The following is a 27,129-nucleotide window of genomic DNA, read 5'->3' on the forward strand; positions in this document are numbered from 1 at the left end:
TAACCTGGAGCCTTAACCACTAGACCAACCTGGATCTGACTCCCATCTCAGTATCGAAGCCACTTTTCGGGTACCTCAGAGTGTTGACCCCCGGGGACTGCCTGGACGAATCTCCCTGCACTTTTCTTGGCAAGGATTCAGGAGGGGCTTTGCCATTGTCTGCTTTCTAGGGCTGAGCGAGAGTGACTGGTCCAAGGTCACCCAGCTGGCTTTGTGCCTAAGGCAGGATTAGAACTCATGGCTTCTAGCTTGATTTCTTAATCACTACACCAGATTGGCTTCTTCTTTTACAGTTACTCAGTCAAAGGCAGAGCGGCTCAAAGCAAGAGAGAAAAAAGAGTGCTATTTGGCATCTTGTCAAGTAATGTATTTATTTAATAGTGTATTTCAGTTTTATGATTCTATTAACAATTCTATTTGAATTTTAGCTTGAGCCAGGTGACACATTTCAGGGTACCTAGGGCTCACATCTTTATAACCAATGGTATGTTTTGTTTTTGTCTCCTGTCTGTTTCTGTGTATTACACTGAATAATCATTGATTTGTTTGATTTGAAACACCATAAGTGTCAAAACTGACTCGCTCCATAGTTTCCTGCACTTGATTTTGGCTCGTGTTCTGCCATACAGAAACAGGAGGGCGGTTGGTGACTTCCTAGGGTGAGCAATGCATGAGACCTTATTCACCAAGGTCAAGTTATGAGATATGCTCAGATGGCACAGACCTGATTTCCCAAAACAAAAGAACTGAACTCAACTGGTGAACTATGAACTGTGGGTGGCCCAGGGGGGGGGGGGGAAGGGTTTTTACTTATGTGGATTTCTATGGGAAAATCCCAGAACTGACTTTACTTCCACTGTGCCTAGATCAGTGGATCTCAACCTTTTTAATGCCGTGACCCCACAACCGGTCATAAGTTGAGGACCACTCAACCAGTCGTAAGTCGAGGACTACTCAACTGGTGCAGCACCGTTTGCAGAATGGGACTTTTGGCGGGCTCAGCAGGGCAGAGACAGCCTGGACAATTCCTATTGGCTTTTGAAAGCCAATAGAATTAGATTCTAGTCAAGAGAGTCTATTCTATTGGCTTTCAAAAGCCAATAGAATAAAAGGGAGTAGCACAGCTAAGGAAAAGGGGGCAAAAATGGCGGACTGCGTTGTTTGGCGACCCCCGTGAAATGGTCGTTCAACCCCAAATGGGGTCCTGACCAACAGGTTGAGAACCACTGGCCTAGATGGATCTTTCACTAAAGTTTTACTCTTGGTAGTTTTAAAGAGCTGGAAGTTCCTTTTGTTGAAATGTGCCAAATGGGACGGTTGACAATAAAACTAATAACGTCGCTCTAAAATAGAAATAAATCTCATATTGGCAGAATAAAATAAGGTAAAAATAAATTTATTGACATAAAATTGCAAAGGAAAGAACTAAAATCCATGAGACACCTATAAAATTAGTCTTACAATCAGTAACCCGATTGTTAACATTATTATTATTAATAATAACTTTGATTAGTGCACTTTGTGTGGCACTCGCTATTAAAAGCTTGGTTTTGCTTGACAGCAAGGTTGATATTCTTGTCCACACACAGATCTGTTCCCTAATTTTTACATTGCCGGGGACAGGGATGTTCTATATCAATTAACTCACTGTCCCCGTTGTTTACTTTAAATATTCCTCCAGAAAATCTGTGACTTTATTGCCGAGTAACTCAGTCCCTTTCTTTGATGGATGCAAGCCATCTTTTCTACATTTTTTTCATTGGACCAGCTACAGACATTGTGACTAATATAACCAAAGCCTTCCCCTTTACACCACTCCTTTAGCCACATATTGAATTCTGCTATACGCTGGCCTTTTCCATTTTGTTCCTTATACACTGGTAAAGCCTCTGAAAAAGTAGGCCTACAGCCTATCCGGCTAAGTTCCTGCCCCAAGCTCTGGAAACTATTCTGCACAGAGAGTACATCTTTTGGGGACAGATCGTTAGTGCCAAGATGTACAATAGCATCCACATCACGTTCCTTTCTGGCATTCTTCACTATCTTAAAAATATGCTTCTTGTCCCTACTGGTAGTAGCATTACATAAGTATAAAAAGTAGATAAGTAGATATATAAAAAGATAGAAACACTACTAGGATTTGTAAAAAAAAAAAAAAAAGGCTAGGATGCTGTCAATCTTACATTGAGTCTAATATTTGCTGAAACTCTGCTACAGTTTGTTGGGATTATGATTATTGTGTATATTTAAAAAGAAACAGAAAAAAAGAAAGAAAAAAGGGAAAGAAAACAGAATATATTGAATTATGGGAACCTACACTCTCACTGATTGCAACTAAAACATTGAAGAAACAAGCAGGATACATGAATGGGAAGGAGAGCTGTGACGGACATCTAAAACCCATGATTGATGGGTTTAGCCGTAAGATAAGGTATCCTTAGTATTGATACACTTGAACATAACATAACACTAAAGCCTATAAAGCTTCCACAGGACACCTCATTTTTTAGATTGACTGACTGACCCATTCTTTCCTTTTCCAAGGCTACACAATCGCAAGCAACTCAGTGTGGCATCCAACACTAAAGGAAGGTGTAGTAGCCAGAAGCTGAGGAACCTCTGTTTTAAAGGCTTTCAGGGACTACAGCTTAGCAAATAGGGATTTTTGCAAAGGTTTGCCTATGGAGGTCCCCTCTTTTAGGCGAGTGACAGGGAGCTGCCTTCGTACAAACAGAAAGAGGGCAGAAGGGTCTCTCCAACCAAGGAAGCGTCTGACAATGTACGGAGCAGAGTTGCGGTCCTGGCATCAAAAAAGCTGACTTGTCCTCCTTCGCAGTTGAGAGAGATGCGGATCCTCGTGGGCTCCTCAGTCGGGACCAGTCCAGAGCGTACTGACGAAGAGAAGGTCCCGTCTTCCTTTCCCCATTTATAAACCTGCCAGTGTCTGGCCTGCTGATCAAGATTCGTTAAGTTCCCTGGCATTTTGGTAATCCCTACGTAACATCTTTTTGTATTCCTTACAGTAACTTCCCAGAAATGTCTCCCTGTTGAGAACCTCTGACAGCCAACGACATAAGGAGAAAATTCAAATGTCGTGCTGTTTGGGGAAGGATATATTAGTTTAGTTGGCTTAATTCCTCTGACACTTTTTCCATCTTCGGGGATGTAAAGGCGGCCAGGATGGGCTGTGTATCGATCCAGAATTACATTCACTGCAAGCGGAAAGGAAGGAAGAAGAACAAGAGCTTAGGCTGCAGGCCTGGTTTGTGTCTTGACCCCCAATATATCAACCCTACGGCCTCCACTCTGAAAGGAGTTCAGCTTCCAGGACTGGAAGATTCACTAATTTTATAAATGGCCCGTTGCCTTGTCTTTCCAAGCCTTCATGGTGCTTCACCCCCTTCTAACATCCCTGCATATCAATCTCTTTAACTTCCATCTTGCGGGTGGGAAGATTGGGATGGGGGTGAAGAGTGGTTGGCTTTGCCTTCAGTGAGTTCCCGGGAGGACCAAGGTTGAACAGGGACTCTACCTGGAGCTTTAATCCAGAAGATCAGGCAGAGCAAGAGGCCGTCGTGTTTCAATTCTGAACTGGCAGTCAGAGGGATCCCCCCACAGGGAACTTGGGGCACACGATGGAATGTGAGGAAGCTCTGCCCTTTTTTCTACGAGCATCAGGATGTCACAGGCATGTACAAAAGGGGAGGCTTCTGCACAGGAAACCTCTGCTTTCATCCATTTGATGGCTCACAAGGTGGAGACATCCCTGGTGCTCGATGTCTCTGGAGATTCTCAGTCATCCAGGTCATGGTTGTCCCAAAGGAGCTTTTTTTCACGAGGCAACTGGACTTCGTTGTTTTTCTTGGAAGACGTTTCGCTTCTCATCCAAGGAGCTCCTTCAACTCTGATTCTGATCCTCACCCCACCATCCAGTCAGAGCTGAAGAAGCTTCTTTAGATGAGATGCGAAATGTCTTCAAAGAAAAACAAGAAAGTCCGGTTTCCTCGTGAAAAAAGCATCCCTGGGACATCCCTGGTGCTCCAAATTTGCTATTTGCTGTGACCCAAAGGACTTAATTTCTCTGCTCCCAAAGACCTGGTATCTCGCCAATTTATAGTCAGGCAGTAAAATGAAGTGGATGTTATTATCCTGGCAGGAGTTCTATACTCCTTTCAGTACCAGCCCATATTTTCCCATTTATGCAAATATTTCATTATATACTAAAACTGACATCTATTTTCTAGACTATATTTAGTGGATTTTCATAGTCTTTAAGGTATCTAATCCTATACTTCCTTTCTTTGTCGCTCTTTATATGGAAAGGAGTGGAGTGGAGTGGAGTGGAGTGGAGTGGAGTGGAATAGAATAGAATAGAATAGAATAGAATAGAATAGAATAGAATAGAATAGAATAGAATAGAATAGAATAGAATAGAATAGAATAGAATAGAATTCTTTATTGGCCAAGTATGATCAGATACTTTTTTTCTTTGTTGCTCTTTATATAAAAAGAATGGAGTGGAGTGGAATGGAATAGAATAGAATAAAATTCTTTATTGGCCAATAGAATAGAATTCTTTATTGGCCAAGTGTGATCAGACACACAAGGAATGTCTTCGGTGGATAAGCTCACAGTGTACATATAAATAGCAATTTTCATAGTCTTTAAGGTATCCAATCCTATACTTCTTTTCTTTGTCGCTCTTTTTTTTTATTGAAAATTTTTAAATTTTACAAAACAATACAACCCTTCCCCAAACCTCCCCAACCCTCCCATACCCTCCCCCGACCTTCCCAGAGCTGAATATAGGCTTAATTAAAAAATTTTCAAAAAGTCTTAAAAAAGATATAAACCGTAAATAAATCTAAATACATTAATTAAACAATTATAAGATAATTGACAATAATATATATATAAAAAAACAAAAATACAAGAAAATACTAAAAAAATAGGAAGAAGGGAAAAGGAAAGAGATAAAGAGAGATAAAATAAAAAAAATAAGGTCTATAAAATATTTTGAATTTTAAATATAAGTTGTTGAAAAGCTAAATAATATTTTTTTATATCCAACTTATATTGTATAAAGTCTATCCATTTTTTCCATACCAAAAAATACTTCTCTTGCGATTGGTCTTTCAAGAAAGCCGAAATCTTTGCCATCTCCGCCAAATAAGAAACTTTTAAAAACCACTCTTGCAAGGTAGGCAAAGATTCCTTCTTCCAACATTGCCCTACTAACAACCTTGCCGCTGTAATTAAATTTAACATCAATATAGTCTCTTTAGTATCACAATCAGAAACAATACCTAACAAAAACAATTGTGGGGTAAATTTTACCCTCCTTCTAAAAATTCTTTGAATATTCCACCATATCTTAATCCAAAAAGCTTTTATGTTTTTACATGACCACCAGATATGATAATAAGTAGTATCCAAACATCCACATCTCCAACATTTAGGCTGTAAGTCAGGATACATATGAGACATTTTTTGTGGATCAAGGTGCCATCTATAAAACCTTTTATAAAAATTCTCCCTTAAATTTTGGGCTTGTGTAAATTTAACATTCCTCACCCAAATAATTTCCCAGGTATCTAATAGAACCGGTTCATCAAAATTTTGTGCCCATTTAACCATACATTCTTTATCTAATTCTGCTTCTGAATCCAATTCTACTAACACCCCATAAATTCTCTTAATATGAGTTCGTCTTTGATCTTTTATTTGTTTTAACAAATTCTCATCTTCTCTAAGCAAACCCACATTACGATCTATCTTCTACCTATCCACTATTTGTCTATACTGAAACCATGAATAAATAATATTTTCTTGTATTAAATCCTCCAAAGATTTTAACTGCCAATTTTTACCATCCCATCTAAGTAATTGTACATAAGAAACACTATCCATCTTAACTCCTCTCCTTATCCCTTCTATCGCATGCCATGGGATAGCCCATAGTGGAATTTTAAAATCACTTCTATAATATTTCCTCCAAACCCGAAGTAAAGAAATCCTTATAATATGAGATTTGAAGACCCTATCGACCTTTTTATTAAAAATTAAATAGGCATGCCATCCAAAAAGTAAATCCCAACCCTCCAAGAGGAGTATTTCTACATTTGTTAAATTAACCCAATCACTTATTAATGTTAAAACCACAGCATCATAATACAATTTCAAATTCAGTACCTTGAGTCCACCTCTTTCACGAATATCTTGTATAATTTTAAGTTTTACTCTTGGTTTTTTCCCTGCCCAGATGAATTTGTTAATACCTTTCTGCCATTCATCTAAATTAACCTCATTCTTTAAAATAGGTATCATTTGAAATAAAAAAAGAAACTTTGGCAGAACATTCATTTTAATCGCCGCAATTCTTCCCAAAAGAGATAATTGCAACTTCTCCCAATTTTTCAAATCTCTTTGTATATTGACCCACAGCCTTTCATAATTATTTTTATACAATTTTGCATTAGAAACAGATAAAATAACCCCCAAATATTTTACCTTATTAACAACCTCAAAATTTGTCAGCTTAACCAAAATCTGCTTGTCCAGATTAGTCATATTTTAGGCAATATTTTAGTTTTATTATTATTAATTTTAAAACCCGAAACCCGTCCATACTGATGTATCAATTGTAATAACTCTATTACAGAATAAGTAGGTTGAGATAAGGTAACCACCAAGTCATCTGCGAAAGCCCTTAATTTATATTCTTTTTTTCTTTTTTTCCATGCCTTCAAACTTGTCTTCCAGAATATCCACCTTATCTGCCACCTCTTCCACTCTAGAATCCAACTTCTCAACCACAGAAGCAAGTCCTGTTAAGGCCATAACTATGTCTTGCCTCAAAATAGTGTTATTCTGCTCTAAAAGCTCCTTCATTTCCCCTCTGATTTGAGTTTTATTCTGCTCTAAAAGCTCCTTCATTTCCCCTCTGATTTGAGCTACAGCATTTCCCATTATATCTTTCATATCTTGTACCGTTATTACTGGCAAAGGAGGAGAGGATGGTGGTGTGGCTTTAGGTTGTTGTGCCGGTAAGATCGCAGGAGAAGAAGCCACCTTAGTTACTGTAGAAGTTGCTTGCCTCTTTGAAGCCATTTTAAAAAAGAAAAAATCTTGTTTCTTCTTTCCTCCTTCTTTAAAAAAAATAAAAAAACAATAAAAAGTCCCTTGAAAGGGAAAAAAAATGACAAAGGAGAGTTTAACAAATAAAAAAAGAGAAAAAAAAAATCTTTCCAAAACACAAATCCACCTTATGAAGAAATTTAAAAAAAAACCATCTAATCCATAACGTTCCGTTTCACTCACTTTTTTTCAGAAGGAAAAAAAAAACTTTCAAATCGCCATTTTACTTTCACTCTCCACACAAAAAAAAAACGAAAAAAAAAAACGAAAAAAAGAAATAAAGGTCAACCTTTCAAACTAAAGTCCAAATGAAATCCAATAAATCCAATCCTTTATCCAACTCTGTCCGCTTTTAAAAATAACTCACCCGGTCCCTTTAAGCGCGGAGGTGGTAGCGGTGTTTTGCTTTGTTCCCGAAGGAACAAAGACAGCTGGGAGGCGGAGGCAACCCGAACTCTGAGGGAGCTCTCTTTTCACCCCCCAAGGAAAAATTCCTGGGGGGTTCAAGAGGCTCTACCTCTATTCAGGTGATACTCCCCTCCCCCCCTTCGCCCGGGAGGGAGGTTTTGAGCCGCGGAACAGCTGGTGCCTGCTGTTCTCCGCGGTTCTCACGCTTTCCCAGGAGGATGGCTACAAAGTAGCCGCTATCACCGACACTAAACCACCGCTCTTTATATGGACAGGAGTGGAGTGGAGTGGAGTGGAACGGAACAGAATAGAATTCTTTATTGGCCAAGTGTGATCAGACACACAAGGAATGTCTTCGGTGGATAAACTCACGGTTTACATATAAATAGCAAGTAATAGGTCATAAATAATAAATCATTTAAGTTTACTGGATCATCATAGTCTTCAAAGTATCTAATCTTATGCTTTTTTTCTTTGTCACTCTATTGTACAGTTATTTCCCTTAAAGCTACTAGCACCAGAGCTTAAAATAGCAAGCGATATATGAGATTCTTAATAACTCCTATTTACCTTCCTGGAGTTGAAGTCCACTTTCAAAAGTATCTGGGGAAGAAAAAGGAGGGATTCAGCATCTCATCGCTGGAACTGGAGTGACAGAAGGGCCTCCCTACAGACACCCTGGGTTGCTTTGCAGGATCCCATCTGGGTCGGTCAACGGGACGAGAGGTTTTGTCTTCCGGGCCCTTGCTGGAGCCTATCTTCAGGGAATTTCTCTCTAGCGGAGTGTGTGTGCTGTTTTGTGTATTTATAGTGTCTCTGTGTGTGGCTTTTTAGATGTCTGTGTGCGTGGCTTTTTAGACAGAGACGAAGGTGGGCTCCAGGGAGAGACCGAAAGCCCGGAAGACAGAAACTCTCATCCCGGTGACCAACATAGAATAGAATAGGAATAGAATTGAATTGGAAGGGATCTTGGAGGTCTTCTAGTCTAGCCCCCTCCTCAAGCAGGAGAACCTATCATCTCAGACAAGTGACTGTCTAGCTTCTTTTTAAAAACCTCCAGTGATGGAGCGCCTACAATTTCTGGGGGCAAGCTATTCCACCGGTTAACTGTCCTCACTGTCAGGAAGGTTGCTTCTCTCTTTGATCAGTTTCCAACCGTTGTTTCTTGTCCTGCCCTCTGGTGCTTTGGAGAATAATGTGACCCCCTCTTCTTAGTGGCAGACCCTCAAATACTGGAACACCGCTATCATATTTATTGTATATTCCCTTTCATTCCATTTCCTTGGCCTCAAATCAGGAAATAAGGAATAAGGAAAGCTATAAGCCAGAATGTCAGTAGTGGCTATATCTATTTTGTCAGATATAAATATATTCTACTATATTTTCCATATACAAGTAGTCCTCAACATAACCAATAATTTAATGATTACTCAATGTTACAATGGCACTAAAAAAGTGACTTATGACCAGTTCTCATACTTACGACTGTTCCAGCATCCCCAGTCACATGATCAAAATCCCTACACTTGACATCCAGCATGTATTTATCACGGTTGCAGCATCACATGGTTTTGGGATTGTCATCTGCAACTTTCCTGAGAAGCTTCTGACATGCAAAGTCAATGCGGGAAGCCAGATTGGCTTAACAACCACACGATTCACTTGCCTGCAGTGATTTTCTTAACAACGGTGGCAAAAAGGGTCATAAAGTAGAGCACAACTCACTTAACAACTGAAATTGTGCTCATAAGTCAAGGACTACCTGTATATATTCCATTATATTTAGTGGAAGCTTATCCAGCTTCCCCAGTGGTCAGTGAATATGGATTTGGGAAGTAAAGAATACAGGTAGCCCTTGACTTATGACCACAGTTGAGCCCAGAATTCATGTTGCTAAGTGAGAAATTTGTTAAGTCAATGTTGCCCCATTTTACGACTTTTCTTGCCACATTTGTTGTGAATCACTGCAGTTGTTAAATTAGTAACACAGTTATTGACTTTGCTTGTCAGAATGTAACAAAAGATGATCACACGACCCCAGGATACTTCAACCGTCATAAATATGAATCAGTTGCAAGCATCCAAATGTGAATGTGACTGTGGGGATGTCATAAGTGTGAAAAATGGTCCTAAATCAGTGCCATTCTAACTTCCAACAGTCAGTAAATGAACTGTTGTAATTCGAGGACTGCCTGTAAATGGTCAACTATGACTGGCTAATGGTTCCTGTTTTTAGCTAGCTCATCTTTAACGGGAGAAACCAGGAAGCTCCTGTTCCCCCCCTGGTGCCAAGACACCAGGCCTTTCTCCAGAGAAATGAAGGTGTCTCTTCCACTGATCCTGACATCGATCCCTCTTTGATCCCCCTGACACTGACCCAGAATCTCTTTTGGATGCTCTGCGGTCAGAATATCATCCAGCGTAAAACCTCGGCAGCTGTTTTTTACCTCTAAATTTTTTCATGACACTTTTCAGAAGCACAGCGATATCACTGTAATCCCAGATTGTCCACATCGGGTCTACAAGTAAATCCACGGGATTCTCATATGTTTCTTTCGCCTGGTACCTGGCAAGGCAAAAGAACAATGTTTATCATCCTGCCAATGGAAGAAGCTTTCTAAAACATCAGATGGTGCTTGAGGATTGCCTAGCTGCAGGATCCAGTCTGAGTTGGTCACCGGGACCAGAGGTTTATTCTTCTAAGCCAGTGGTTCTCAACCTTTTTAATGCCGCGACCCCCAACCGGTCGTAAGTCAAGGACTACTCAACCGGTCGTAAGTCGAGGACTACTCAACTGGTGCAGCACCGTTTGCAGAATGGGAGTTTTGGCGGGCTCAGCAGGGCAGAGACAGCCTGGACGATTCCTATTGGCTTTTGAAAGCCAATAGAATTAGACTCTATTCAAGAGAGTCTATTCTATTGGCTTTCAAAAGCCAATAGAATAAAAGGGATAGCAGCTAAGGAAAAGGGGGGAAAAATGGCGGACTGCGTTGTTTGGCGACCCCCGTGAAATGGTCGTTCGACCCCAAATGGGGTCCCGACCCACAGGTTGAGAACCACTGATCTAAGCTTTTGGACTCGGGCTGGAGCCCTTCCTCAGGGAACTGCTCTCTCTCCACAGTCTGTACACTGGGCTGTCCTGCACATTGTATACATGTGATGCCTGGTTGTGTGTGACTTTTAGTTGTTAAGTGGGGTGTTGATGGCCAGCCATTAAGTCAGTGATTGTTCTTTCCTTGTGTTGCCCTGTCCTCAGCTCCTAAGTACCTGGTAAGCTGGTGATTGACTGAGAAGGGCCCTGTTTCCCAGGCTTCAATCATTTCTCTGCTTAGCTATTGTTTTAATAACGTGTGGAATAAGAACAGGAAGTTGGACAATCTATACTTTATAAAAGAAAGCCTAAAACTTTAAAACCAAAAAAGAGGCTAAAATAGAGGAAAACAGAACAAGTCCGCCATCTACTGGCCCTTACTGACAGAGAAAGATAATAAGAGGTGAAAGTGGCTGACCTTGAACATGAAGTGTGGTTTGTAGTAGAAGCTGTAAATAATAATAAACTTTGGCACCTGCAAATTGTTCAGTCTGGAAAGTTGGAACAGAGATGGAAATAGTATGATTGGGTAAAGCTAACATCTTTCTGGCTTTAACAGATAAAAAACAATCAAGCAGGCTGAAGCTAAGAAACAGCAGGAATTTACTTTCAGTTTGAATAGAAGAATTCCCTTGCCAGACTTTGATGGATTATAAATAATTTTGATGGATTACAAGTAATTTTTGAAGGGATATTTGCTAAAGAGGAAGAGAAGAAGAGACTAGAATAGCTATAGAAAAACTCAACTATAGAAATTATATAGCCAAGAGAAAATATCAGAAGTTAAAATAAAATAGTAACTGGAAAAAGCTAAATTGCCAAAAGTCTCTGAAGGTGAAGACTGTGCTAAATGAAAGAATAACAATGATGGAGTTAACCGAAGCAATTAGGAGACAAAAAAAATAACAAAACTCCCTGGCCAGATGGTCTACCGATAGAATTTTATAAGCATTTACAAGACACAATAGGCCCAGCTATGCTCAAAGTTTATAATGAAGCAATGTCAGAAGCAAAGATACCTAAAACATGGACGGAAGCGAATATTACATTGATACCTAAAGAAGACTCTAATTCACCACAAATAAAAAAACTACAGGCCAATATCGTTGTTAAATGTAGATTACAAAATCTACACTTCAATAATAGCAGAGCGATTGAAAAGGTTTTTAAATAACTTTATACACATAGATCAGAATGGATTTCTACCTAACAGGCAAATTAAAAATAATATGCGGATGATCTTGAATACATTAGAATATTATGAGATGTACCCTGGAAAGCAAATGGCACTGATTTTCCTTGGCGCAGAGAAGGCATTTGACAATGTGAACTGGCAATTTATGCTTTTACAATTAAAGTATATGGACTTTGGAGATAAATGTATTAACACGATTAGGGCAATATATCATAAACAAACAGCAAAGGTGATTATAAATGGGGACTTGACAGAGAACTTTAATATAACTGAGGGTACAAGGCAAGGATGTCCCCTACCTCCACTGTTATTTATTTTAACTTTAGAGGTGTTAAACAGAAATATTAAGCAAGACAGTGGAATAAAAGGCATGAAAATAAAGAAGGTGTATAAACTACAGGCATTTGCTGATGATTTGGTGTTTGTTTTAGAAAAAACACAAGAAACAGGATCTAAACTAATTGAGAAAATAGAAGAATACGGTGCAGTGGCAGGATTGAAAGTAAACAAAGAGAAAACTAAAATATTAGTTAAAAACTTTACAGATAAACAGAAAAGAGAATTTGCCAAGATGATGGGTTTGCAGATTGCAAAGAAAGTTAAATATCTAGGAATTCAATTAACAGCAAGATGTGTAACTATCAAAGAAGATAACTATGATAAATTGAAAGCGCAAATTAAAGTAGATTTGGAAAATTGGAAAAACCTACAACTTTCCTTGCTGTGTAGAATAGCTACAATTAAGATGACTATTTTGCCAAGATTATTGTACCTGTTTCAGACAATTCCAATAAGACTAGAGAAAAAATACTTTGAAGAACTAAATAAAATGATATTGAAATTTATATAGCAAAGCAAAAAACCGAGAAAAAACGTAAAAATATTACAAGATGGTATGGGAAGAGTGATATACATAGCTACTTTCAAAGACATTATATTAGGAATGCATTACTGCTAATATGGAAAAAATTAAAGAACAACCGTATTTGAAAATACCAGTCTGGTTGTAAAGTTGGGTGCTGCCACATGATCGCTCACTTAATGACAGCAATGCTTAACGAAAGGGGTTCCAGTCCCCATTACTGTCTTAAGTTGAATACTACCTGTACTAGTTGCAAGGGAATGCTGAATACAAACTGAAGATGAATATGAATCAGAAGTGTAATCTGCTACAAAAAGATGCAGGAACAGAGGCAAAGTTTCCAAATCAGGGTTTGTGCTACTTATGCTTTGTTCTGGGCTGAAGGGTTGAGTTTTGTGTACCACATATTAAAAAGTATTGTAAAAGGGGCTGAAAAGAGAAGAGCAACAAGCTGACTAGAAGCAGCTCTTTGAAGAGGTATTGAAAGTAAATGTTTAGCCTTGAGCAGAGAAAATTCAGAGGGGACATTAATATTGGAATCAACAACTAGGGTTCAAAATACAGGATACTGTAAAAAACAGACCAGAAACAGAAGTTAAGATAGTCAAGAAAATGAAAATGGTAAGTGAGCACCTGCTCAGCCTAGACAAGTTCAAATCACCAGGACCAGAGGGATTACACCCCAAGGTTCTGAAGGAACTGGCAGGTGATCTCAGAACCACTGAACTATATCTTTCAAAGATACTGGAGCACTGGGGAACTATCAGAGGATTGGAAAAGAGCTGATATAGTTCCCATCTTCAAAAAAGGAAAAAAATGGATCCAGGAAACTACAGACCTATCAGCCTGACCTAAATACCTGGGAAGATTCTGGAAAAGATAATCAAACACGAATCAGCAAACACCTAGAGGCAAACAAAGTCATTACTAAAAGCCAACATGGGTTTGTCAAAAATAGATCATGCCAGACAAATCTTTTATTGCATTATTTGACCAGGTGACAAAATCAGTGAACCAGAGGAATGCTATGGATATAATTTACTTGGACTTCAGTAAGGCATTTGATAAAATAGATCACAACTTACTACTTGATAAGACAGAAAAATGTGGGTTAGACAGCATCACCACCAGATGGATTCGTAACTAGCTGACAGGCCGCATTCAGTGTGTGGTCCTCAATGGAACTGCATCTACATGGAGGAAAGTGTATAATGGGGTGCCCTAGGGCTCTGTTCTGGGCCCAGTGCTCTTCAACATCTTCATCAATGATTTGGATGAGAGGACAGATGGGGAACTTATCAAATTTGCAGATGACACCAAGCTGGCAGGAATAGCCAACACTCCAGAAGACAGGCTTAAGATACAGAAGGATCTTGACAGACTTGAATATTGGGCGCTATCTAACAAAATAAAATTCAATGGTGAAAAAAACTAAGGTTCTACATTTAGGCAAGAAAAACCAAATGCACAAGTATAATATAGATGGTACCTGGTTCAATAGTAGTAACTGTGAGAGGGACCTCAGAGTCCTAGTGGACAATCACTTAAATATGAGCCAACAGTGTGCTACAGCTGCCAAAAAAGCCAAAACAGTGCTAAACTACATTATCAGAGAGATAGAATCAAGATCACGTGAAGTTAGTAACACTTGGAATACCTCATCCAGATGTAAAAAAAGATGTTGAGGCTCTAGAAAGAGCCTACAGAGAAGAGCAACAAAGATTAGGGGACTGGAGACTAAAACATATAAGGAATGGAATCGGTTTACTTTAATGACGAGGGATGACATGATAGCAGTGCTCCAATATCTCAGGGGTTGCCACAAAGAAGAGGGAGTCAAGCTATTCTCCAAAGCAGACATGTGAAACACAAGTCCTGGGGGCCGGATGCAGCCCACGAAGTGGTTTCATGTGGCCCACGAAGCCATCCTGGAAACAGTGAGGGAACGGCCCCCTCTGCCTTGGCCCTGGCCCAGGCCATCCGGGAGCCAATGTACAGTTTTGTGGTGGCCATCTATGCTGAAACGCATTCAGTCTTAGCTCCACAAGGCCGTCTAGAAACAGCGAGGAACCAGCCCTTGCCGTGTTGATCCCGCCTCCAGGGTGAATGCTGGGGAGGTGTCACCCTTTGTGTGGAATAAAGAAATGCACCATCGCCTGGAAGTGGCCAGCAAATGTCCCTCGCCTATTTCACATATCCGGCTTGATGGGCTCCGGCAGAGGGGTTTCAGCAGGCAGTGAGGCTCCTCCAGTGAACCATGCCTTGGCACTTGCCCAGGTCTCACCCCCTTCTGCCAGAGACCCTCAGATCTGTCCCACTCCTGCCCAGGCCCCCACAGGCATCCTTGACGCGAACAATGTAGAGCTGGCCATGCCCACCCAGTAGACCACACCCACTATGTCCACGCCCACCCAGTAGGCCACACCCACCGAGTAGGCCACACTCCCCCCAGGGCAACCGCAATGCTGATGCGGCTCTCAATGAAATTGAGTTTGACACCCCTGCTCCAAAGCACCTGCCAGCAAGACAAGATGCAACGAATGGAAACCAATAAAGGAGAGAAGCAACCTAGAACTAAGGAGAAACTTCCTGACAGTTAGAACAATTAATCAGTGGAACAGCCTGCCTCCAGAAGCAGTAAATGCTCCAACACCGGAAGTTTTTAAGAAGAGACTGGACAGCCATTTGTCTGAAATGGTATAGGTTTCCTGCCTGAGCAGGGGGTTGGACTAGATGACCTCCAAGGTCTCTTTCAACAGAAAAAAAATTCACTGAAAATGAGATTAAAAAATGTTAAATGATTTTGTTAATGAAACTGAGTGATAAATCCTGAGGGCAGATAATCTAGTAGCAAAAGGGGTTCTTATAATAATTATAATTATAGTAAACTAACGGGATCATGAAAAAGACAAAGTGATAGAAAATGAAGAAGCTAAAGTGCTTTGGGACTTTAGAATTCAAAGGCTGCTGCATAACACCCCACACTTGACAATTATTGATGAGAAAGACAAAAAAAGTAGACATAGTATTACCTGGAGACAAAGGAATAAAAGAGAAAGAACTGGAGAAAATCACAAAATACAAAGATCTGCAAATAGAAGTAGAACTGTGGCAAAAGAAAGCAAAGGTAGCAACAATAGTAAAACATGCCTTGGGTGTAGTCCCAAAACATCTGGAGCACCACTGAAACAGCATCAGCACTGACAAAACCACTATCAGACAATTGCAAAAGGCAGCTTTACTTGGAACAGCTTACATCCTACAATGATACCTTTAGTACCATCAAACCTCTGCCTATCCTTGGGAAGGACTCTACAGATGGACAAAAATACCAAATTCAATCTAAACATTTAGCTGACTGTGGGACCAACCATAATAATTCACCATATCAAATGTTACTAGTTATATTATGTTGAGGTAGTCTGGGGAAATATTTAGGAGGCCCTGAAATACATTGTCTCTAAATGAAATTACTGTGAAATACAAACAGAACTTTCCAAAACAGGAAAACTGCTGGAGGAGCTGCCGGTCTCTGAGACTGTAAAGAGGAGGGTGGAGTCACTTACTTCTTCAAGATGCTTCCAATGTCCTAAAAAAGAGAGATGGAAAAATGAAAGGAGCCATTTCTATGCAGTTACGTTCTTAAAATTCATAAATATGTGAAACCAGATACAAACTGACATATAATTAAAAAGTACTTTTTCTTCCTTAAAAAAAAAATGCTTTTTTCCCCCGCCGCTCTCCTTTTTTAGAGAAGCATTGTTTATTTTTACTTCCTGGTGTTACAAAAATTATACCCAGGGTGAATAGTAGTAGTAGTAGTAGTAGTAGTAGTAGTAGTAGTAGTAGTAGTAGTAATAATAATAATAATAATAATAATAATAATAATAATAATAATAATAATGTTGGAATGGACCTTGGAGGTCATCTAGTCCAACCCCCTGCTCAGGCAGGAAACCCTATACCATTTCAGACAAATGGCTGTCCAGTCTCTTCTTAAAAACTTCCAGTGTTGGAGCATTCACCGCTTCTGGAAGCAGGTTGTTCCACTGGTTAACTGAATTCCACACAAGTGTTGGGGTTTCCTTTGCCCTGGAGATTAAGGGGAGGAGGAGACCCCATAATGAACACCCACCAACATGTCCCCTAACAGGCGATAGGAACTCTAAACAGGCATTCTTAAAATGGTTAAGAATAAAGGGACAGTGACCAGCACTTTCAATTCTTGTTTTTCGCATGGACTGCTTTTTCTGAATTGTATATCCCTAATATTAGCCATTACAGGTAGTTCTTGACTTTCAACAGTTCATTTAGTGACCCTTTTCTCAGTTAAAACAGCACTGAAAAAAGTGACACATGGCCATTTTCCAGTTAGCACCGTTGCAGCATCCCCATGATTGTGTGATCAAAATTCAGCCGCTTGGCAACTGACTCATATTTATGATGGGTGCATTGTCCTGTGGTCACGTAATCATCCATTCAGGATCACAAGTGCAGCCAGAATCCTACAAGCACAGAAATGGAAAGATATCGAGAGCATCCTGTCATATTGCATTACTGTCTGGTTTGGAAGCATCCCTGCTCCAGCCAGGAAGGCGGTGCAGAGAGTGGTGAGGATGGCAGAAAAGATTATTGGCAGTTCCCTCCCTCCCATCCAGGACATGATGGTATAAAAGCGCTGCTTGAGCAGGGCCCGCAAGATTATCTGGGACACAACAACACATCCTCTTCACGACCTGTTTTCCCTGTTACCTTCTGGGAGGAGGCTTCATGGTATCAACCGTGTGAACTTTCAAGCTTCCTCTTTCCGCTACGTATTCAAGATGGACAGTGACTAATATTTATGTGTAAGGGTGGTAGGTATATACATATGTATGTATGTAGCATGTTTATATGTGTGTTGTATATGTGTATACTTTTGAGAACAGGCAACAGAATTTCATTTTTACGTATACCAGTGTGCCCACAATAAAACAATAAAGGTTATCTTATCTATATATCAATCTCCACAACAGAAGAATGGATGGAGAAAATGATGAGGCTAGAAAAAAAAATGACAAAATTGCTTTATATATATATTATTTTCTACTTGGAAACTGTTTCTGGACTTTGTGCTTGATTTTGCTTATTAGACTTTGTTTTTATAGACAGGCTAATACTGTAATTACTGAATACGTAAAAGTAAAAAGTTGAGATTGTAATTTTATTTTGTATTTTACGGCATTGAAAAAAGTTGGAATACAATGCTTTTTTTCTTTCTTCTTTCTCCTACACTCCTTTCCCATTCTTATCCTTCTCCATTTCCCTATTTTCTTTATTTTCATTTGTACTTTTCGCTATTATAATTTCAATAACATTTAGGAAAAAGGAAAAAAAGGAAAGACTCAAAAACAGGATTCAGTGGTGGGGCTAAAGCAGTCTACTCCATTTTATCATTGGTACACCAGGATACAAAAAAGATGCTGAGGCCCTAGAAAGAATGCAGAGAGGAACAATAGAGATGATAAGGACTCTGGAAGCCAAACCGTACAATGAATGGCTAAGGGAACTCAGTATGCTTAGCTTAAGAAAGACAAGGCTGAGGGGAGACAGGGCAGCCATCTTCCAATACTTGAAAGACTGTCATAGGGGAAAGGGCATCGATTTACTCTCTGTAGCACCTGAGGGCGGGACAAGAAGCAAGGGATGGAAGCTCATCAGAAGGAAATCCAACCTAGAAATAAAGAATTTCCTGACAGTGAGAACCATTAATCAATGGAACAGCCTGCCTCCCCACACTGTGCGTCCTCCATCACTGGAGGCTTCCAATAATAGATTGGACAACCATTTGTTCGAGACGGTATAAGGACTCCTGCCTTGGCCAGAGGATTGGACTAGAAGACCTCCAAGGTCCTTTCCAGCCCTGTGAGTCTATGATCTCAACTTCCTGCCTGACCTGTAAGAGTTTGCTGGCTGGCTGCTGATGCTTCTCCTCTATCTCCTGGATGAGATCGTCAAGAGAGCACAGATCCTCCATGTGCTTGGCCAAACCTTTCTCCTTTATTGCCATAATCTCCTTCTCCGTTTCTTCCATTCTAGCCAACAGAAGCTCCTCCTGTCCTTCTAACCAGAGTTGTAGTTCTCTGAATTCAGCCGCTATATTTTTTTTCTCTTTTTCGATGTGGTCCTAGAACAAGAAGACAGAAAGAGCAAAAGGCATATTTTTGTTTTATTTTTACTTAAATATATTTATTTTTATTATTATTATATTTAAACAGATTCCCTGAAGAGTCCTGACATGAGATGGGAGAATTTCCTAGGGAGAAAAAAAAAAAAAAAAACATTTTGACATCAACAAGCCCAGAGGGAAAGGTTTCTAAAAATCAAAAAAAGGCTCAAGTTAAATGATCTCTCACGAAAATTTTCTTGGCAATCAGGAATTCCCAAAAAGTAGACAGAAAAATGTTTGATTTCACATTTGTTTCAGTAAGATGAAATATGGTCTGCATTTATATGCAAACCAAACCCACTTTATAAAACATGGCTCATGTGAAAGATGCCCTTAAACCAACTGTGACTCATTCAACCAATGGTGACATCCCAAAGATACAGTCCCCAGGCTAAGAACACATTCTGTGCCCTAACAGTCTTTAACTGGAATTTCATTTCAGTCAGAACTTCTACTTACAAACAGGCTGCCTATTATTAAAGATGGCGGGTGGTATTCTCCTTCCTATTAGCTCAGAAGCTCCTCATCGTTGGATCAATACTTACAAGCATCTCCTGAACTCTTTGCTCTGTGTCTGTTTTGTATGTAGCTATTTCTTCTTTCTCCTCCTTCTGAGCTTTCAGACAATCCCCAACCTTGAGCTGAAGAGAAAATACAAGATTTGAGTTTCTTTTCCATAAAGAGTTACGTCTGAGGGAAGACCCAGTTAGAAGATATATACAGCCGTTATAAATACATGGCAGTAGCCAAGCGTCCACATTTTGATGTGACCACAGTGATGCTGCAATGGTTATAAATGTAAAAAATGGTCGGGAGCCACTTTTCCCATTGCTGTCATAACTTCGAACAGTCATTAAACAAATGGCTCTAAGGACTACCTGTAATGGCAGGAAATTGAGCTGCCTGAGTCTCCTGCTTGCAGTCACCTGAGAAGCATCACTGAGAAACAAAAGCTTGGGCTGAGGTGGCTTTGGCCTGACCCCCCAGGAGTGTTTTTCAGGGTCTGCATTCCAGACTTTGGAGGCCTCTATGAAGATCTTGCTCTATAGCAAATGTGGAAAGTGAGCTGGCAAAGGGTGTCTATTTCTCCCTACAGGCAATTGACGTCGGTAAGCAAGACAATTAAGGGAACTTTTGTCCCATTTTACAACCTTTCTTGCCACAGTTGTTAAGTGAATCACTGCAGAGGTTAACTTAGTAACACGGTTGTACAGCGAATCTGGCTTCCCCATTGACTTTGCTTGTCAGAAGGTCTCAAAAGCGTATCCCCTGACCCCGGGACACTGCAACCATCATAAATCCATGCCAGTTGCCAAGCATCCGAATTTTGCTTAGTGACCACAGGGACACTACAATGGTCATAAGTGTGAAAAATTGTCGTAAGTCACTTTTTTCAATGCTTTCACTAAATGAATGGTTGTGAGCCAAGGACTATGGTAAATCTGTCTTCAAAAAATTGGAGGCACACAGGGGGTGAAGGTCTCAGGCTGGAATTAGGGAAGTTTGTTAGCAGGACTGTGAGAAGGATGCTAGCTAAGGCGCGTAGACATAAACTTTGGTAACTTCTAGCTCAGTGATGGCGAACCTTTTAGACACCAAGTGCCCAAACTGCAACCCAAAACCCACTTATGCATCGTCGGGTGCCGGGTGTGTGTGGCCCATTGGCTGGGTGTGGCCAATTGGGTGGGCATGGCCTACTGGGTGGGCGTGGTTGCAGTGGTAATGGCAAACTGGGTGGGACTAAAAAGTTCAATCAATCAATTCCAACTTTGCAAGATCTTATTTTTCCCCACAAGAAGTTGAAATTGACTGATTGATTGAACCTTTATTTTTTGCACACGGTGGCGGAGGCCTAAAGCGAAAAGGTTTTATAAAACCCAGCTGAAGGCCTAGGACTGGGGCTTTGTGTGCCGCCTCTGGCACCTGTGCCATAGGTTCGCCACCACTGTTCTAGCTTATTATAATAATAAAACACAGAACCCTTTTGATAAGAAAGCTTATTAGCATAAATATGCAATGCATGAAGGAGGGTAAAGTAGGGCAGGACAAGAAATCAAAAGAAACACATGTCAAGGAACCAGTGAGTGATTAACTTCCTTAATCTATATAATATCACTAAACCAAATAAAAATTGATTTGGAAAAATTGAAAAATCTGCAATTGTAGATGTTAGGGAGAATTGCTATGGTGAAAATGATTGTATTACCAAAAATACTTCTTTTATTTCAAACAATACCTATACCTATAAAACTAGAGAATTTTTTTTGAAGACCTGAACTCCTTAATTTTAAAATTTATCTGGCAAGGAAAGAAAGCTAGAATTAAATTGAAGATGTTACAAGAAACTAAGGGGAAATGGAGGTTTGGTTTGCCAGACTGGGTTTTATATTATCAAGCATCAGTGTTAACATGGGTAAAAGAATGGATAACCCTCAGACACAAAAGATTGTTGTACTTAGAGGGACATGACTTACAACTTGGTTGGCATGCTTTTTTATGGTATGGGAAAAATAAAATTCATAAACATTTTCAAAACCACTATATTAGAAATGCATTATTACTAACATGGGAAAATAAAAAGCAAAATATATTTGAAAATCCCAGGATGGCTGTCAATAATGGAAGCATTTGTACACCCAAATCTAGTTAGCTGTGAGAAAATATGGACATATAAAGATATTCTAAACTCTGAAAGGAACTTAAAATCTAGACAAGAGATGGAAAATCAGGGTACTGATTTATCATTAGTGGTCATATTTACAGATACAAGTGAGATATGATAAAGATGTTAAATTGTATGGATTCTATAAAGAGCAGACTTTGTTTGATCAAATACTATTAACCTCTGATGAAAAACTAATTAAGAAAATGTATAATTTTCTATTAAATTTGAAAATGGAAGATGAACAAGTAAAAGAAACAATGATAATATGGGCAAAACTTTTTGGATATAATATAATCGATTTAGAGCAGGGGTGTTAAACTGCCAGCCCATAGGCCGGACACGTCATCTGGAAGGCACGCCCACCCCATTGCTGGCAATGGCAAAACAGTCCCGATACATTACGTGACGTCACATGATGTCGTGAGTTTGACATGTCTGATTTAGAGAAATGGCAAAGCCTATGGGAAAGAAATTACAAACTGACAATGTCAACCTCTTATAAACAAAACTTATATGTTTTATAGATGGCACTTGCCACCAGCAAGATTAGCAAAAATGTTTAAAAATATGTCAGATAAATGTTGGAAATGTAATCAAAAACCAGGTAGTTATTATCATGTATGGTGGACATGTGTTAAAGCAGACATGTCAAACTCACAACGTCACGTGACATTGCATGATGTATCTGAGCTTTTTCTCCAATGGAGTGGGTGCGGTTTCCTGGTGACGCGTCCACTGGCAGTTTTGACACCCCTGTATTAAAGCAAAGAGATATTGGACAAAAATACATACTTGGGTAGAAAAGATGCTGGGAAAACATGTAGAACCTGAATTTTTAAATTAGGTATAATGCCAGAAACGCTTGAAAAACAAAGTATATTTAACTAATGAAGGAGAAAAGCAACCTAGAACTAAGGAGAAACTTCCTGACAGCACAATTAACCAGTGGAACAACCTGCCTCCAGAAGCAGCGAATGGTTCGGGGGTTTTGGCTCCTTTAGCTTCTTAGAGCCTTTTGCTGAAATACTTCAATAAAGTTCCTCGAACTCCTGTCTGGTTCTGATTGGCACCTCTGCCAGGCTAAACCCGGTTTGCGGACAACAGAGGAAACAAGTAAAGTAGTTCAAGGATTGCCTGGAAGGCCAAGGATCTGGATGGCCCTCTGCAGGGATTCCCCTGGCGGATTCCTACCTGGTACTCCTGGAAAGCCTCCTCCGCCGGGATCACCGAGTGGCCCCTGTGCTCTTGGGATAGGTTGCAGACCACGCAGATGAGGGTCTCGTGGTCCTTACAAAAGAGCTTGAGGGGCTCCCGGTGCTTCGTGCAGAAGCTCCCTCCGTCCTCGCCCCAAGGGCCTCCGCATCGCCTGGCCACTTCCAGCACCCGCGCCAGCTGCCTGTTGGGGAGGACGTTGCGGGGCCCGAAGGTCTGTCTGCACTGGGGGCAGGAAGCCTCCGATTCCGACGTCCCCCAACTGCGGGTCAGGCAGCCCCGGCAGAAGTTGTGGCCGCACTCCGGGATGAGCACGGGGTCCTGGAAATACTCCAGGCAGATGGAGCAAGTGGCTTCTTCCAGCAAATCCGGCAAGGGCGCTGCGGCCGCCATCGCTGCCTCCTCCGCCGGGATAAGGAAAGAGAAAGTTAGTTTCGCGCCTTTTCGTGCACATCAGGTGACCGCCTTTGGGCTCTGCCCAGACGGGAAACCGAGACGAGTGATTGTTGCTGTTGCGGTCAGCTTCGGTGGCTTCTTAAAGGAGAAGGACAGTATTTTAAAAAGAACAAATTGGGGAGAAGCAAACATCCACGGGACGGAGCCCCGATCAATTATCGTTTGCCGAATCAGTTTGTCAAAGGGTAAATTGTTTTAACAACTGGGGAGAAGCAAACATCCACGGGACGGACCTCCGATCAATTACAACTGATCCCAGTGTGAGAAGGATCTATAAATCTGTATAGAATGTATTAGAACTGTTGCATAAGAAATATTGACCTAAGCTCTAATAAAGTTATCAGTAGCTGACAGGAGCCTCATTAGAGAGGAGGGAGGGAAAGCCGACAAGCCATAATAGAAAGGAAAACTTTTAAATTCCCAAGCGAACGTGATAATTAAATACATCTTTTAAATTACAAAAACAAAAAAGCAAACACACAAAACTTAATTTTCACTAGGTAAACTTAATTATAAAGGAAAAGATTCAATCATCGCTTGATTTAATCAGCTCTTTTTCTGGGTTAATAAGAATGTTAAAAAATGAACAAGGAAAACCAATTAAGAAATTAATTTAGAATAATATAAATGTTATTGCTAGAATATTTCATATTTTGTAGTCTACCTTCCATGGGCTTTGAGTCTTGGAAATAAATCTTCCTCCTCTTCAGATAGCACCAGCATTTGTTTTTTCTTCCCACACCAGCATCCTGTTAAAGGGGGGGGGTGTTAAAAACTGGGGAGAACAAACATTCTTGGGATGCCTCCTCCGATAATTATTGATCCAAGCATCCTGCTAAGGGAAAAGATATTGAAAAAACCTGGGGAGAAAAAACATCCATGGGACAGATTCCCAATTATTATTTATCCAACTAGCTTGTTAAAGAGGAAAATGCTTTTAAAAAACTGAAATCTTTAAGAGGTGGAATGGAGTAAACTTGGAATGAAACAGACTGGAAGAAATTCTTGATAAAATCCCAAATCCAGTGCTGCAGTTGATAGGATGTCTCAGAGATAAAGGGGAATGACGGGTGGAAATTAAAATCCTTTCTCTCACTTTTAATAGGAATATCTGGTTGAGGAAGACCTGCCAGGACTGTCCCCTTCCCAGCCAGCCAACCAGGAGGAAGGCAGCCTGGGTCACTATGGAAGGGAGAAGCAGAAGACTACCTTGCGGAATATGGAATATGTAGAATGTGGAATGGGATCATTTGCTGGATAGAAATCTTCAAGTTAGACCAATGAGGTTCCTTAAGGCAAAAGATGGTTAGAAAGAGTAATTAGCAGTCTCAGATCAACCTAGGACAGGTGGATCCATGGGGTGGGGGGGAAATCTGGTGGGTGGAGAACATCTTATAGGCCCTTTGTTCAAGGGATTTTTGGGGAGATTCCTTAGTCACAACAGGATCCCTGAGGGGACATGGACACTCCCAAGCCCCTTCCTTTATCTTGCCTTTTCAGTGGTGGCACCTCATTTATGGAATGATGCCCAAAGAACCTCAATTGGCACCCACAGTGGCTCATTTTGGCCCCGGTGAAGACCTTTCTGTGTGGAAGGAAGGGAGGAAGGAATGAAGGAAGGCTAATATGACTGAGGCTACTGTAGTACTATTAAACAGATTTAGGGCCTGGAAACTTTAGAATCCTAATTTACAGAACATTCACATCTAAATCTCATTTTAATATCTCATATTTTTTTTTGTAAAATTTTCAATCTAGGAAGGTGTAACATTTTATCATCTAGTGTGTTAAAGGGAAGTATTGTATAACAATATCCCATTATCCATTTTTTAAAGTCCCTATTCTAGCTAAGAAAACAACTGAAAATATTTCTCTCTATCCTTTTTTTACACTAATTGACTCTGAGCTAATAATTCTGTTCCTGAGTGTTTGGGCTGGACTGAAAATAGGATTATTTTTTATTAGATCAATTCATCACAATCTACTTAAAATGAATTAATTTCTGTTCAGTTGTGATCAACATTCAAAAGCACTATGTTTGCATTTAGCCTGGTGAATTATTCTTATTACTTCTTCTTTGTTTCCATTTATCTGATGAAAATGTTCGACTAGCATTCTTGGACCTGTAGCTATAAATAAAAGAAACTTTAAATCTTACAGATAAAGACCATGGCAAACCACCATCATGGTGCCAAGAAAACTCCTTGTACACCTCCATAATATCACCAGGATTCGAACTCGACTCCATGGAGAAGTTTATTTTTTTGTACTTCTGCAACCCCATTCAGTGATTTGTAAGTGGGTCTGTGAGAGAGCTGATTTCATTTCAAGGAATTATTATCATCAGCATTAGATTAGATTATTACTACTATTAAAAATCCATGCAAAAAGAGATGTCTCTCAGTACAAAGAAACAAAACTCCTATTTAAAATGCACCTCCCCCAACCAGGATACAGTTTAAGCACCATCAAAATTACAAATGAAAACTCCTAACAGTTAAAATTACTGTTTTGTTTCACTGCCATAAAAGCCATGAAATCCATAACAGCCACAATCTATTTACAGCTAGAGTAAATAAAAATAACCCACGAATGATACTATCCTAATCCCCTAAACCCATAATAATTTTCATAGCAGTGGCCCTTTATTGGCACAAAAATATCACAAAGAAATGGGTGGGTTGCATTTGAAGAAGGGATGAAATTGATTGCAGACCCTGAAAACCCCTGAGCTCCTACCTCCCATTCAGGTCAACAGGTCTTTTCCTCTCTTGCAAGTATGCTTACAAGCCCAGGTAACTTTATCTGAACTGAGTTTGGCTGGGCAAAGCAAACTAGGTTTGTTTCGAGGTGCTATAGATTGGCAAAGGCTGGGTGTCAAGTCCTTCAACCTTGCAGGACTAACTTCCCAAGATAAAACACTCTGTCCAGCTTCCTCTAAAATTCACTTTTGGTCTCTCCTTCCCCATACCTCCACCCACATTTCCTCCTTCCCCCCCCGCACAAAAAGGGGAGGATCCTTCCCATTGCTAGCCAATCCCATCTCCCCATGGATTCTCGCTGACCCCTCTTTCAAAGGCCCTGCTCCCCAGAAGCCAAGAGATGCTGCAAACCAAGAACCAACCCTAGAGGGCTCAGGGATGGAAGCCCCGCCCCTTATTTACATATGGGTAGAAGGCGGGTCTGGCCGCTATCTTGAGGTGGTTGACCTCCCTTGGGACACCCTTGTGGCAATCCCCATCCCTTTGAGAGTCTGCTAGATCAGTGGCTCTCAATTTGGGGTCTGTGGAAGTCCAATAAATAAGCATTTTAATATTTCTTGTTTTAAATGTATGTAGACATTACAAAATGTCTTATGACAGATTTTCTCACTTACGACCATTGCAGCACCCTCTTGATTACTTGATCAAAATTGAATCACTTGGCAATTGGTCCAAATTTATGATGGTTGCAGTATCCCGGGGTCATGTGACCACCTTTTGTGACCTTCTGACAAACAAAGTCAGTGGGGAAGCCTGATTCACTTACCAACTGTGTGACTAACTTAACAACTGTGACAAGAAAGATTGTCATGGAGTGCTACCTCCAAAAGGGTCACTGGGGTCTGGTTTCCCCGGCCCTCTTTTCCAACTGAAGGGATTTTATTATGCTTATGATTTTATTATGCTTAAGCTTGATATTAGTAGTGTTATTTTGTAACCACTTTATATTGATATTAGTAGTGACACTTTCTAATCATTTTATATATAATTTTGTTTATGTGCAAGCAGCTTTGTAGATGCCTTATATTGGGAAATCACTTACATAAAAGCAATTGTCTCATGCTAAATATACAAGAGATTGCTTACATGGAAGGAGCAAGGTGAGATTCAGGGGTCCAGGAAATAGGGAGGGG

General features: G+C 40.2%; 1 protein-coding gene across 1 annotated transcript; it reads right to left on the minus strand.

Moving 5' to 3' along the window:
• Positions 1–2,364: 2,364 nt before the first annotated feature.
• On the minus strand, positions 2,365–23,192 carry LOC120305176 (zinc finger protein RFP-like). The gene is made up of 7 exons (XM_039336612.1): positions 22,758–23,192; positions 19,447–19,542; positions 18,629–18,859; positions 16,260–16,282; positions 9,993–10,111; positions 8,116–8,148; positions 2,365–3,212 (listed from the first exon to the last, which is right to left on the minus strand). The coding sequence occupies exons 1-7, from the start codon at positions 23,169–23,171 to the stop codon at positions 2,698–2,700; spliced, it is 1,431 nt and encodes a 476-aa protein (XP_039192546.1). The 5' UTR covers positions 23,172–23,192; the 3' UTR covers positions 2,365–2,697.
• Between the last annotated feature and the right edge of the window lie 3,937 nt (positions 23,193–27,129).

Source organism: Crotalus tigris, unplaced genomic scaffold (assembly GCF_016545835.1).
Source record: "Crotalus tigris isolate CLP2741 ecotype Arizona unplaced genomic scaffold, ASM1654583v1 scf7180000017666.379230911805:20528666, whole genome shotgun sequence".
Taxonomy (NCBI): Eukaryota; Metazoa; Chordata; class Lepidosauria; order Squamata; family Viperidae; genus Crotalus; species Crotalus tigris.